The sequence below is a fragment of the Synchiropus splendidus genome, chromosome 19 (assembly GCF_027744825.2).
Source record: "Synchiropus splendidus isolate RoL2022-P1 chromosome 19, RoL_Sspl_1.0, whole genome shotgun sequence".
NCBI lineage: Eukaryota > Metazoa > Chordata > Actinopteri > Syngnathiformes > Callionymidae > Synchiropus > Synchiropus splendidus.
The window spans coordinates 12,106,062-12,121,349 of record NC_071352.1 but is presented as its reverse complement, the minus strand read 5'-3'; the positions used below and the strand labels follow the sequence as shown (position 1 = coordinate 12,121,349).

Below are 15,288 nucleotides of genomic sequence, written 5' to 3'. Positions count from 1 at the left end.
TGCGTTGTTTTCACCCGTATGACCGGAGACGAGAAGCAGCAGCTCACAAAAACGGCACATTTTGGGCGCTTTAATGTAAATAAAAGATATGAGGAGTTCATGACTCAAGTCCAGAACACTGCCCAGTTTGATTCATGAGTCAGTCTCCATGCTGGACCCCATTTGATAAACTAGTTTAGAAGTGACTGCGGCTGATATATGAACATGATTTTCCTTCTTAAATGTGGGTGTGGCAAATATTTCAATTCACTTCCAGGTCAAGGCAACCTCACTCACTTCAGTGGAGTTTGGATGTTCTCCTCGTGCTTGTGTGGCGGTGTAACACTGGGGCACTCCAGATTCCTCCCGCAGTTAAAAAAAAAACAAAAAACATGCGGAGGTTGAGACCTCTAAACCAGGGGTCGCCAAACTGTTCTAGAAAGGGCTGCGGTAGATCACATGGATTCGCTGACATTCTTTCTATACATTCTACTGTAGAGCTACAGTATCTTGATGAAGAAGAGAAGAAGCCGGTCACATGCACAACTTCCAGCTGTTTTCAAACCTGATGCGCCTGTAATTTGACCACACACTTTCACGACAGAATGATGGAGGGAGGGATCCTTGTCGGACCCGCAACGCCAAAGACTGTCTGCACCGCAGAGCTAACGTGACGTCTCACTTCAAAACTTTATTGATACTCGTAGACTATCATAGTGTGCTTTGTGGAAAAACTAAATGCTCAACAAAATAAACGTGCTCCAAAATGTGAGGAGAGAAAGAATAATTGTTTGTCAGTTCAGGCAAAGAATGCGAAGGATTTGTCTGGAAACTTAAAACAACAGTAAAACCATGCAAAACAGAAGTGATAAAATCAAAACAGTTATTTAAAGTATGTAAATAAATAAATAAATCACGATATATTTTGCCATATTGCCCGCCCCTTTCTGGACACATTTGAAACAAATACATTTTCCTCAATTTGTTTCTGCAAATAGCCTGGCAAAATTACAACCAAGTGTCAGTAGCTACAGTTTTTTTTTTTTACAAATGAATAGGGATTTTCTGTCTGACTTTAAGCACAAGTGTGGTTTGGATAAGCCTGTAAATGGAGGAGGGAAGGGGCTTGTTTATTCTATAAACCACAGCCTCTTCATCTGGTGGTCTTCTACCTTATAGATTTTTAAAAACAAAACAGTCATCTAGCTCTGCAGTTAAACGGAATATACAGTATTTCCTCTTAAGTGAAAGCACAAAGACTGTTCCTTTGGTTTGTGTGACGAAAGGCACGCAGTGGTGCTTTATTCATAAAATATATTACAGTAGCGCAAACTGAGAGACAGAAATCTTTCCATTTCTGGCGTATCAGAAAAACACCTGCAAATATTTAGAACTCCAAAATCCCTCAGTGGCGGGTAGATTGATTGAAATGTCTCCAGCTGGTTCTCATTTTCAAAGTCATTATGTGTTGATGCGGAGCAACACAAAACTGGGGCAGCGCTTGTTTCTACTCAGATGAAGACAAATGTGCTGGTGTGAGCTTTTCATTTCGGCCGTATGCTCTTATTCACTGCCCACTTTTCCCAGGTAACTCAAAGCAAGCGCTACGATGCAAAACCTGCAAGATGGCAGCCCACCTGTGGTGCACTTCGGAGGTGTCGCAGCAGCCGTGTCACGGAAAGGTAACTGTTATTTTCACCTAAAATCATAACAGCATTGTCGAGCAATGGAAACGGAAGCCAGTCGGTGAGCAGGATCTCTCAAATATTTATTAGTTGTCGTGCCAAAACTTGTTAAATCCCTGTCATGCATTGAGCGCGTCGATCAAGTTGAGTCTGCCAAACGCCCAAGGAAACCCATTTCTGTCAAGAGTTTCCCTGAAATGTCAGCTCGTAACATTTCTTCAAAGATCTGACATCAAAAATTGAAGGGGCTCGGAGATTATACGCACTTTTGCAATGATAATGAGATCAATGGAGGGCGTACATGAACACGCTTCATGTGCTGAATAGCTGCTCTCATTTCACCGCGTCTGCTTTGGTTTGCTTACATGAAGGCCGCGCGTCAAGGTAGCTGTCCAAGCACTTGACAGGCCTTTCACTGAGACAAGCACCGCGCTTCAAGGTTTGAAATCCTCTCACATTTCCAAAGTCTGTGATTCTCCTTGACGTTGAATCGAAAACAAAGTTGTCAGGACTTTTACTGGGTTTATTTGATTTCTTAGCTGTAGAGGTGCTAAAGAATGTGTTGGAACTGAGTGCTGCATTTTCTCCTTTTTTTTAAGTGGATTTAAATAAAAAAAATAATGCAACTGTGATGAACTTCAGACAGTGACTAGACCAGACCTGGGCAAAATGCGGCCCGTGGGCCATATGTGGCCGGATGTCTGTATTTTCATGGCCCGTCTGACGTCAGACTAGAATTTTAACTAATATGTCCAGCAGTAAATATAGCATGTTCTTTTAAAGACTGAAATTACCTTCTTTTCTTCTGCCATTTTTGTGTTTTTCTTGTTCCTCAAAATACATTGAAGTAATAGTGAAGATATAGTTTGAAATAAATTGCCTTTTTATCGTGAACCTCTAATCCATAGTTGGTTTATATTCAAGTCAACTGCGTAGAAAATGAAATATTTCAATAGGTTTCATGGCATATTTACAGTCTTAATATCCTTATCATCTTCTTAGGTTCATTTATTCTTTGTGAATGAAGTATAGATTTTGATAGATATTCATATATTCACTCATGCAAAACATTTGTTTACTACAACAAGCCAAAAGTATAACACTGTAAACACATGGCCTAAAGAACAGCACAACAACGACAAGGACGACGCGCTCAGGAGTGATGCTCATGTTTGGATTGAATGGGACGTCTTTAGCTGCGTTCATACAAGTTGAAACCTTCTCCAGCGCTGGCGTATAAATACCCCGTGTGACTCGGCATACTCGGAGTTCACACTGATAGTAACTAGAGATAACTGCAGCCTTCTCAAAAGAAGCATCAGGCTCCACTCCTGTCATGACGTCCTGATATCCATAGTACAAGGCGGATGGAGGGTCATTCAAAACGCACACATGGAGAAGCAGTTGGTCAAACACGTGTGTGTTATCGCACACACACTGTTTTATAGATACTGTACCTCTACTCCTGACCATTTTATTATCCAGTATTTATGCCAAATGAGTACAGTATTCAGGCGTGTGGATTTAAACCTGAACTGATACAAATTGCTTTCACAACACCCCGAACTAAATGGACCCAGATGCATGTTGTGACTAGCAACAGCAATCGCGACAGGATGTAGGCGAATAAAATGGTCGTCCGTTTTTCTGTTTTCTATTTTATTTAAAAACATGGGAAACATTGGTATTACGCAACCTCTTCTCCCGCCTGTCGGTGTGAGGTTTCTATCACTGAAGCTCGCCATCCGTGACCACCATCTGCTTAACTTGCTACAACCTTGTTTTTAAATCATTTTCTAGAGTTCCTTTCCAAAGATTTCTTTCTGCCGCGCCTGAAACAAATCCTCAGCCACTGTGTTCTCAGGCAGCTGACTGTGTCAAAACGTGAATTTTCTCTCCCCAGTGGCTTCAACATAATAGTCGGGCAAAAACACATTACGTTTTGAGAGTTGATAAAGCAGCGACCTTTGATGTCCGGAGCTTTTGTCCCAATATGATTTAAAGCACCGGCATTTGCGGAGGATTTTTAATGAGATGTATGAAATCATTACGCCATAAAGGGCCGATATTTATCGCCACTCATTTGGTGGCAACAATAATTGTTTCCCCTTGGAATTTAGCTGGAAGGTTAATGACTGTCACAGTTCACCCGTGGTTTAAACCAATACGCAAGAGACAACACAGAACGTGGGCGGGAACAAAACTTGACAAGATGAGAGCAGACTAGACCTGTCAGTGACTTGACTGGATGATGACCTGAAAAGACCGGACTTAACTTGACGAGACGATGACTAGACAGTACATGACAAGACTTGGCTTAACTTGATGAGACGATAACTTGACGGTGACTAGACGAGACGATGACTAGACGAGATGATGACTTGACTAGACCCTTCCTGAACTGGACATGGAGACTTGACGAGACGATGACTTGACTGTGACTACACAAGACAATGATGGTGACTAGACTAGACGAGACGTGGCGAGACAAGACTTATCTTAACTTGACTTGACAGTGGCGTGACGAGACAATGACTAACAATACGTGACAAGACAAGGCTTAATTTGATGAGATGATGACTTGACTTAATGGTGACTTGTCAGTTACTAGACAGGAAGATGACTGGACAGTGCATGACGAGACAACACTTGGTTTAACTAAATGAGACGATGACTTGACAAGACGCTTCCTCAACTGGACATGGAGACTTGACGAGACGATGACTTGACTGTGACTACACAAGACAATGATGGTGACTAGACAAGACTTATCTTAACTTGAGTTGACAGTGGCGTGACAAGACAATGACTAGACAATACATGACAAGACAAGGCTTAATTTCATGAGACGATGACTTGACTTGGTGGTGACTTGTCAGTTACTAGACAGGACGATGACTAGACCGTACATGACAAGACAAGACTTGGCTTAACTAAATGAGACGATGACTTGACGGTGACTAAACGAGACAATGACTTGACAAGACGCTTCCTCAACTGGACATGGAGACTTGACAAGACGATGACTTGACTGTGACTACACAAGACAATGATGGTGACTAGACAAGACTTATCTTAACTTAGCGAGACGATTAGTTGACTTGACAGTGACTTGACGAGACAATGACTAGACAGTACGTGACAAGACAAGGGTTGAATGACTTGACTTAATGGTGACTTGTCAGTTACTAGACATGAAGATGACTGGACAGTGCATGACGAGACAACACTTGGTTTAACTAAATGAGACGATGACTTGACAAGACGCTTCCTCAACTGGACATGAAGACTTGACAAGACGATGACTTGACTGTGACTACACAAGACAATGATGGTGACTAGACAAGACTTATCTTAACTTGAGTTGACAGTGGCGTGACAAGACAATGACTAGACAATACATGACAAGACAAGGCTTAATTTCATGAGACGATGACTTGACTTGGTGGTGACTTGTCAGTTACTAGACAGGACGATGACTAGACCGTACATGACAAGACAAGACTTGGCTTAACTAAATGAGACGATGACTTGACGGTGACTAAACGAGACAATGACTTGACAAGACGCTTCCTCAACTGGACATGGAGACTTGACAAGACGATGACTTGACTGTGACTACACAAGACAATGATGGTGACTAGACAAGACTTATCTTAACTTAGCGAGACGATTAGTTGACTTGACAGTGACTTGACGAGACAATGACTAGACAGTACGTGACAAGACAAGGGTTGAATGACTTGACTTGATGATGACTTGTCAGTTATTAGGCGGGACGATGACTAGACAGTATGTGACGAGACAAAACATGGCTTAACTTGAGGAGATGATGACTTGACGGTGACAAGACGAAACAGGACTCGACTAGATGGTCACTCAACTGGAAGTGGAGACTTGACAGGGCAAGACGATCTGAAGACTTGACTAGGCAGTTACTCAAACGGACATGGAGACTTGACTTGACAGGAAAGAAGACACAATGACTTGACGTGACAAGACAGGACCCAGTTGACTTGAAGCCTTAACTTGACTAGAAAACAATGGCCTGACAGCAGAGGACGACGCACCACCAACAAAGGAACAGTGGGAGACACACACAAGACCGACAAGGTTCACAGAGGAAGACAAGACGAGCCCCACCAAAATAAAACAGGAAATACACAAGACTCAAACTAATTGAAAAACAAAACTAACCTTGGCTAACAAAACTTAACTGGCAACAGCAAACACATTAGAAACTAGAATCTGTCCAAGAATATAATCAACAACTAATATAAAAACTGTAAAAAAATAATAATAATAATAAAAAATCAAACAATATTATAAAAAAATAATAAAACTTGATAATGACTGGCTGACACATATTCTGGCAGATAAACAGATGCCGAACAAACATTCTAAATCCAAGCTTGACTACTCGAGGTGGAGAAAACTTGCATTATAATAAACAGAAAGGTATGGTTCATGCCCTGCATTAATATTAATCATCTCATCTGACGAACATTTGCAGACCTGATAGCATTGAATTAAAGATCCAGGTCAGAAAGACTGTCACCATGGCAACTTAAATGACCCACCAGCGCCGAGCGGACGGTGGATAAATATTGCGCCCACAGTTCTGTGTTCCGACAGGTGGAAGTTTTAACAATCACAGGCTCCTAGCTGAAAAGAGGAATTTTCTCTCTGACTGTGTCCATGCCTAAAGGATGACTTACATTTTCCTTCATATGAGGACTCTGGCTGTAAGTTAATATTCCGAGCATGAGCGCAGCGGAGGTGCTGACAAAACACAGATACAGATGTGCAGGAGCTGGCTGTTTCCAATCGTCCCGAAATATGTGAAGTGCTGATGTGGCTTGAAAAACACATTTATCATGTTTCTTTCTGCCTCGACTGAGATAACACTCTCCAAGTCCATAGCTAAGCTAGTTCTTTACATTCGGAGCATCAGTTTTGGAGTAGTTATGGAGTTGGAGGCAAAGTTTCTAGCATATGTTCCTCTTATTGCTTGGTAGGAAGCTCAGTGAGAAACTCCATCTGGACGGTGCCATTGCACAATACTAACCTTTTTGACACTCACACTGATCTCAGTGATGAAAATGTCTTCTTTTCTAGTTGTTTCTCTGACAGACAAACCAAAACTGAACCTCCTCTTCAATGGATTTTTGGCTTAGATGCTGTGTCTCTCAACCTTCTTGGTGCTGTGTGGCGTGTCACACACTGAGGCAGCGAGCTGGTCTTTACGAATTCATGAGAGCAGTGTCAATTGGAGATGGTGATTGTGCCCCCAGTTATAAGGAGGCTGGCGCTGAGAGGCGTGGCACTTCTTTATCTGTGATACACGAGGAGCCTTGGGTGATGGGCGAGCTCTTTCAAGGTCTTCCACCCTGAACTGATGGTTTGCTCTGTTTCCAAGTTGACTACTAGTGCTTTTAGTGGGGTGGGATTTGATTAATCCATCCATCCAAGAAAGGTTTCTATCATAAATTTGTCAATGAAATATGATTTATAATTCTGTGTGACCGTTTCTTCATATGCTTTTCTTCAGCGGCTTCGAGGAACCCATGAAAAACTATCCCCAAGACCTGCACACTGTTGACACCCCCTGTTGAATTGGTTGAACGTGGTTGAATTTTGAAATTCTACTTTAAAAAAACATGTCAACGGATTCTGAAATTATTCAGTTAACATATATATACAGTGGTAGCTCGGTTTTTGAACGTCCCGGAATTCGAACGAATCAGAGTTCGAACAAAAATGTTGAGATTTTTTTGCTTCGGATTTTGAACGAAAATCCAGAACTCGAACGCCCCCGAAAAAAACATAACGTGCGCGGACCAATCAGCTGACCCACGACGCGCTTTGTTATTGTGTATAACGCAGCCTCTGTATGCAGACGTGTCCCGTTAGTTACATTTACTGACTGTTTTTTCTTCATGTTGAGGTGTAAAACCGTGGTAGAGTGTCACAGGTGCTCGCTCTCCACACCTCCGAGGCTGGAGCGCTCACTCCAGGGTTTGATGTCCTGTTGTGGGCTGGAGCTGGGACAGGGATGAGGCGAGTCTGGGACAGAGCGTGACTTGGTTTATGACTTTGTCACAGCCAAACTGCACAGAAGCGCACATTCAGAGCTGGACACGCACCGGGCACCTCTTCACTTCTGGAGAGACGTCACTCACTCGGCAACCCCTCCCACATGCAGCGGCCACACACATAGAGGAACAGCGCACCTGCAGCAGACACTCTACATTCACTCCTACAAAAGCCTGTTTTAAGGCTTGGAACGCATTCTTTCTTTTTCCATTCATTGTAATGAGACAAATCGTGGCTGTCTGGAACGGATTGTGGTCGAGAACCAAGGTACCACTGTAGTTCATATGTAGTACCAAAACAAAATAATGGTTATTTGCAAACATTAAGCTTTGCTCTTTGTACTGTTATTATTTGTATTTTCAGTATAATAAAACTGTGGACCCATAAATATATGTATAAATATCAGCCGTATTTGCATCACAGACTGACTGCCGGTCAATAAGGGGGCTCTTTATACCCTAAAATTGCCTCCTCCAACTAAACTGCAATCATAAAAGTCACATAATTGTATCGAACAAGTTAATCACTGATTACGACCACTGCTGCTCTTGACTGAGGCTTAACAGTCAGAATGGTGCTGTGGGATTGGAGTGTGTTTATCGGCAGAATTCTTGACACTCGAGAACACAGCCACTTGGAGAATACTAAGGCCTCTAGAGGGTAGAGAAGGGGGCAGCTTTGGGCGAAATGTGTCACAGATCTTGGAACAATTTCGCAGGAACAGAATATTTTTTTGTGAATTTCGATGCTTCTCTCTTGGGCGTACCAGGACAAAGAGGCTCATTTGCAAGTCAAGGCAAAGACAAACTGATATCTCAGCTGCAACACTTACTGTGCTTAATTCAGTGTGAAATTGCCAGCGTACTAACACGCATAGGCAGCGAACCGCTTGTCCGTGGCTATGCGTAAGCCATCTGCGCACAACTGAATAAGTAACTTTATTCTTTGGCATTAGCAGCTGTTGGAGAATACTTTGTTTCAGGAGATTGTGTGCGTTCAGCCCGATGCTGAATCTCATTCAAACCCCTTGGGTCCACATTTATGGTCACATTTTTGCCTCTCAGCACCGTGACGCTTTGTTATTTAAAACATTGATCTATTGACCGCACACAGCAACATTACAGCCATTTCATTGGGGAAAAGATGGAAGGAGCAGTAGCTTATACAAACACACTAGCCTCCTGAAAAAAAATTCTCTTCAGATTTCGAGGATGAATTCGGTCCATTATTATTAATAGCAGTATACATGTCCTGTGGTCCGCCACGGTTCACGCCCAGTGTCACCAACGTTGGATGCAAATCCATCTCTGATGATTCCTGCCCTAAAAATATTTCAAAATATCACCCTGATAACAAGAAGCAAAAGGACAAACCATGATGTGGGAAACATCTCCTTAAAAAAAACAGAAAAATTCTGCCCCTTCATACACTTTACCTTTACCGGAACTCCTAGTTGGGAGAGAATCAGTCGCACAGGAAACAAGTAAAGCTCATTTTACAAACACTATTTGAAGGAGCAGTAGCTTATACAAACACACTAGCCTCCTGAAAAAAAATTCTCTTCAGATTTGGAGGATGAATCCAGTCGACCCGGTCCATTATTATTAATAACAGCATTGTTAGTAGTTATTGTCCACAAAGAAGGACACTGGATTGCGCAAAACAAAACTCAACAACTACTGAGGTCTCAAGCGTTTTAAATGACTCCCTAAATGGACTCAAAAATGACTCGACACAAAGAGACTGAAAGCTGAAAATAATGGGGAAATGGCTGTGCTTTCTGCTTTCTCCCATCAGTCTGGCGCATTCAAGCGAAACTTCAGCTCGCCGATGTTAGTCACCGACCAGCTGGCGGTCGTCAAGGAAGTTCCGCCAAGCCAAGGTGAGCCTACCTGCGTGTCCCCCGGTGTGAGTGTGGGTGAGTGTTCACGTCAGTGTTCCGTTTGTCTCCGTGCGCTTCTGTTTTGTGATGTCGTCTAGCCGTTTGGTTTATTTTTAGATTGGTGTGTGTGCTTGTGCGTGCACTGTAGTAAAAAGCAGGAGTCCATCTCACCCGCCAACATGGAGCAGGAAGCGGAAAAAGATAAAGAGGAGGAACAGCTCACAACCTGAAAGTATGTGGATGAATATAATTGTGATGTTTTGTTCTCTATTGATGTTATGTTGTTGTAAAGCAGGGATCTCAAGCTCACACCCCGCTCAACCACAAGTCCACTGTGGAAGCAGGCTTATACTTATGGCCAAATTTCTTCCCATTTCATTCCTAAATTATTGGGAAAAAGTTACTCAAATGTATTTATGATATCTGATGGACGGCCTTTACTTTAGTTCTCAGTGCTCCACAGGCCGCACCGAAGCTCCTCCCACTCTTTCTCATACGTGCACATGACTGCAGCATCAGAGAGGCAAACACTGTGTTTGAGCAAGTCCCTTTAGCCACAATATTAATATAATATTATGATATAATATAAAAAAAACGTATAATGCATTTGGGTGAACAGTGGGATTTACTCGGTTGTTTACTGGCGAGTATTGACGCCGCCTCACCGATGCTTTGACTGCACCTCTGCACTGTTTTTAGTCAAACTTTCAGGGCAAAATAATCCTGCAAAGCAGCCAAACACAGATGGTTGCCACTTGTCCCTCATTCTTTCGTATGACGTGTTCTTATGAACAGGCTCCCGTGCTCACATGCACCATTACAACATCCAGGTGTCATGCAAAGGTTCAGCATTTCTCCTCTGACACTGAATCTTAAAATCTTCACCTACATTCTTATGGTCCACCTCCTCACTTTGAACTAGGTTAACACTTGCACTCTGCAAAAGCATTTCATATTTAACTCTTTATCGGGATGTGTTTACGTAAAAGTAACATTTTTATTTCATTTTATAATAAACGGACAACATTTCTTCCAAATTCCAAATAAAAATATTGTCATTTAGACTATTGAGTTGCAAATGGTCAAAATAACAAAAAAGATGCAATGTATTCAGACCTCAAATAATCCAAAGAAAACGAGATCATATTGATTTTATAGCATCACAAAACTGTTTTAACTTAAGCAAGAGTTCAGGAATCAATGTTTGGTGGAACAACCCTGATTTTCAATCACAGCTTTCATGTGTCTCGACATGCTCTCCACCAGACTTTGACATTGTTCTTTGGTGACTTTGTTCCCCTCCTCTGTTTGGCTTGCAACCAGCCTTCTTCCTCTTCATCAGAGGTTTTCATGGGGTTCAGGTCTGGAGGTAACTTGAGCATTGTGCTGAAAAACCAGTCCTCAGAGCTGGGGAACATTGTCAGAGCAGAAGGAAGCAAGTCTCCTTTTCCAAAGCTGTATTTAGCGTTGTAACTCAACAGATTGAACTTTGTACCACAAGCCATCATATGATTCTGCATGTTTATGCTGTTTGAAATGTTCACATGCTAAGCCACTTTAAGAGTGCGAGGAAGAAAGGCGTTCCCTGTTCCATGAGCATTGCATGAGCACCTATATGGCTGAATCTCAATAATGCATGCGTGCCTGAATCATGGTTGGCGCTTCATGCTGGCGCGTCTCCCGCAGGGTGACTCAATCCAGAGCTCCCTGTGGACAACACGAGGACATCTGAGACTCACACGTGACACAATGTCCATCATTATATCACCATACTTTATAGTGAGCCTCTCACTGGTTCGTCTCAGAAATGTTATGATGAGTTTATCGGCAGTCCAGTTCTGGAAAATCCCATCTGGCAAGGCAGTTGTATCATTGTGTCATTGCACCTCAAGTACATAACACTTGAAGCTACAAGTGATGTGTTAATGGTCACCATGACAATATTACACCCGCACTATCATTGAGATGCATTATTATGAACGGGATCAGACAGCGGGGCGCACGCTGCTCCCAACGTGCCGGCGATACCGAACGCATGTGAGACACTGTAAGGCAGCGTGCCATTGAATAATAATTTCACATGTTCTGTGGTCCGCCAGGGCTCACACCAACATTGCATGCAAATCCATCTCTGATGATTCCTGCCCTAAAAATGTTTCATTGACATGATGTTCAACTGCATTCCTACCTTCTTTGTTAGTAGCTCATCATATTTAGATGGTAAAATATCACCCTGATAACAAGAAGCGAAAGGACAAACCATGATGTGGGAAACATCTCCTGAAAGAAAGACTCTGCCTCTTCATACACTTTACCTTTACCGGAACTCCAAGTTGGGAGAGAATCAGTCGCACGGGAAACAAGTAAAGCTCATTTTACAAACACTATTTGAATCGCATTTGACTCCGAAACCTAACCATTGAGTTGTTGTTATGTAAAGCACTTGCTTTGGAAATGTGCTACATAAACAAAACTGACCTTGGCCTTGACCTAACATTGGCACGGTTGTTTGCCGTGGCTGAACGGTGCGAGCGCACCAATGACAGAAAGAGTCATGCACTCCGGAAACGGCAGCAGGTCGGATTCAGATTCGGTGTGATTCGGTGCGTAAGTGTCTTCTCATTGCTGCCTAAATCTGTCAGATTTTTAAAACAAGGTCCAGAGAGGGAATTTGGCAAATAAAAACGGCTGTGTCATGTGCTCACCCTCACCTCCCTCCCTCACTCCTGTGGCGTTCTGAATCAGAAACGCTATGGTGTTTTCATCGTATGATGTTTTCAAAGTGGTCACGAGTGTGAAAACCATCGGAAACTCGTGTGTCATTATTCCACAGCGACACAGTGAGAGGAGTGAATTCTTTCTCTTAAAAATCTCTTGAAAACAATTCCCCTGGTGTTAATTGGTGGCGCCGTCTCGCAGATGCAGGTTCACAAGGTGCCAGTCTTTGTCCCGCTGTCACTGTAGCCTGCGGCTCATTGAATCTGACACAGTCAACTTAGAAGCCAAAGACGTTGGAATGCTGTTAATGGAGAGCCCCGTTTCACTTCAGAAGGTGCTGAGGGCCGTGGGATAAATAATGCCATTTAGCAACGCAGCATCATTCCAGACCAGGATTAGGTTCAGCCGGGCAGCTGGAGAAGGAAAAAACATCCGTTTGTTCCTAGAGAATAACTGTGTTTTGCTTGAGAGAACTGGAATCGGAGGAAAACATAATCTTCTGCCTGCCTTGACAGAGCGATCCAAACCCCCCCCCCACACACACATCAAACCTTTCATCCGCTTCCTCTTCATTTACTGCCTGTGATACAGGCCAGCTGTTCAAACCTAGACACGGCTCCTGCCAATGACTTAACGTATAAATATGTGAGCGTTTGTAGATGACTGGAAACGTCTTGATGCCTCATTAACATTTGGAGGCTCGGATTTAAAGTGGGTCACTTTGGCCTGATGTTAAATTTAGATTCTCTCAGACTGGCACAGTCGAATCTCACTGTGCCGTCACGGTTGTGTGTGTGTGTGTGTGTTTTCAGAGGCTGTGCGGACTCGTGTAGACCCTGTGTACGCTGCCTTGCGTTTCGGGACGTCCTTGGCACAGATGAGCCGCTCCAGTTTTGGCAGTTTGTCAGAGTCGCCAACACGCAGCCTGGTATGACGTCCTCAGAAAATGTGTGTTTTAAAGTCACTTTTCTGTGATGTTTATCAGACACTAGTCAGGTCAACCGATCCTCAGTCCCATGGCAGTGTATTGACGTTGGGTCAGAGGTCTTTTGCATCCTATTCTGAAGCGGAATGCAGCCTTCAGCATTGCATGTTGACCCTTTAGGCTTCCAATTGAAGCACGTGTTCCGCCTTCCTGACACCGTGGGCAGCACGTCACGTAAAAAAAGTCTGAGGTTATAGTCAGAGTCAGAGGAGATAGGTAAGCCATGGGATGGTGCCCGCCCCCTTGTATTTTCAACCAACAAAAAGAACATTTATATCTAAAGAGCACAGACCTCCTGCAAGCAGCTGGTTTCAATCCACAATGGGATTTTCACCATTTTTTATTTCCTTATATTTTAAGCTTATTCTTGATGAGATTGTTTGTCGCAGCATGCAACACTCCGACTGCTGGAGTTGGCCAGCCATCTTGTTGAGCAACCCTGAAACAATGTGGAGGGAACAGCAGCAGCAACACATTTTGGCATCACCGCCGCATGGACGTCCTGCCTTCACCTGACTCTATGAAGTCCTTTATTTCATCATGTCTTATGAGAAATCCTGAAATACTCCTGGATGCAAATGGGTCCTTGAACCTTTTGAGCTGTTTTGCTCACAGAAACGAGAATCCAAATTTGGAACGGAACAGAGTACAGCAACCAAATTGTGACAAATCTACCTCCCAAACAAAGCCTTACCCTGTGAAAAACAACACTGGCAATAGAAAAAGAGTGATCCGAAACTACAAAGTACACTCTTGGCAGTCATAGTCCTGACCAAGTGAATCATCCCGTCAACTCTGGCAGGCATTGTCGGGACCACAGCTGCCAAGAAATAATCAGATGCTGTCAGGAATATTTCATATTCTTGCGATAACTGAAGGCTAAAAACATCAGAACAGTTGAGAGAAAAGTTCCTTTGTGGTTACACTCTGAAGTGTGTCCTACAACTGACTTTGAATGTCAGTGAATGAAAGCTGCCTATAAAGTATATCCACAAGTTCAGAGGTAAAGACGACATAAATTGTGTAAACACATGGGAGAGTGTGTCTCTGGAAATGCTATACGTCCCTCCCATCACGCTGTGTGGAGCGACTCAACTATTCACAAACCTTCTCCATCTAAGTGCTTGAATGTAAATAATTCAAAGCAGCGTCGCTTTTCCCGCGCTTCCACTAACTCTTCTCTCCTCTTTGATAAGGGGGAAGGGGGTGATGAGAGACAGCAGAGACAGAGCAGCATGGAGGAGGAGATCTCTCAGGAGGCAGGGGGTAAACGTGCATGTGTGTGTCCCATCTCTGTGTGTCCATGCAAATGCTGTGTTTACCTGTGCGTGTCTGCAGGTGTGTGCGAGAGATTTAATGTGTCAGTGGAAAACTTTGACGCACTTGATCACACATGTCGGAGCGTATTCACGCCGAGCGCTTTCTAATGATTTTTTCTCGCCCTCCCCAGACGCCCCTGTCCCCGATGCTGAGGCGGAGAAGGAGGAGGAGGAGGTGGAGGTGGAGGAAGTCAGTGGTGGCCAAGCAGAGACGACCGTGGAGGTGAGGTGTTGCTTCACTCTGAGCTGAAGGATGCGACTGGTTTACATTTATTTGAAACCTCATTTGAAGGTCTTCATGACAGTGATGGAAGAGATCCTCAGCATGAATGTAGAAAGTCAAAACAGAGAAGAAGCGTCATTATCATGAAATGCAAGTTTTTTGCGACTTCAGCATGCTCACCTGTGTTGCCATGAGGATATGATGTTTAATATTCAGCTCACCTCTTAGAGGTCAAAAGATTCAGTCTCATTGTGATGTCAAATAGATTCAATCTCTTTTTTATTAGATGGCATTATAATCCCCATCACTATGAATCCAGAAATCAGCCGTGTCAGTATTTTTATTACGGTGCTCTGCTGTGACTCAGCGGTGGCTCACACGAAAGCAACATCATCTCCAGT

General features: G+C 43.3%; 1 protein-coding gene across 5 annotated transcripts in view; it reads left to right on the top strand.

The window, feature by feature from the left end:
- LOC128751405 (SH3 and cysteine-rich domain-containing protein 2-like) overlaps positions 1 to 15,288 on the top strand; it is a 38,363-nt gene that overhangs the window by 10,791 nt on the left and 12,284 nt on the right. Inside the window, exons 3-8 of one of the 5 annotated variants that reach the window (XM_053852375.1) lie at positions 1,567 to 1,661; positions 9,558 to 9,642; positions 9,791 to 9,874; positions 13,173 to 13,288; positions 14,542 to 14,611; positions 14,796 to 14,887. In XM_053852375.1, the coding sequence (XP_053708350.1) occupies positions 1,567 to 1,661; positions 9,558 to 9,642; positions 9,791 to 9,874; positions 13,173 to 13,288; positions 14,542 to 14,611; positions 14,796 to 14,887 (542 nt within the window). Of the gene's footprint in view, positions 1 to 1,566; positions 1,662 to 9,557; positions 9,679 to 9,790; positions 9,875 to 13,172; positions 13,289 to 14,541; positions 14,624 to 14,795; positions 14,888 to 15,288 lie in introns of all 5 variants that reach the window. The other 4 variants (XM_053852374.1, XM_053852377.1, XM_053852376.1 and 1 more) reach the window with 4 other exon arrangements.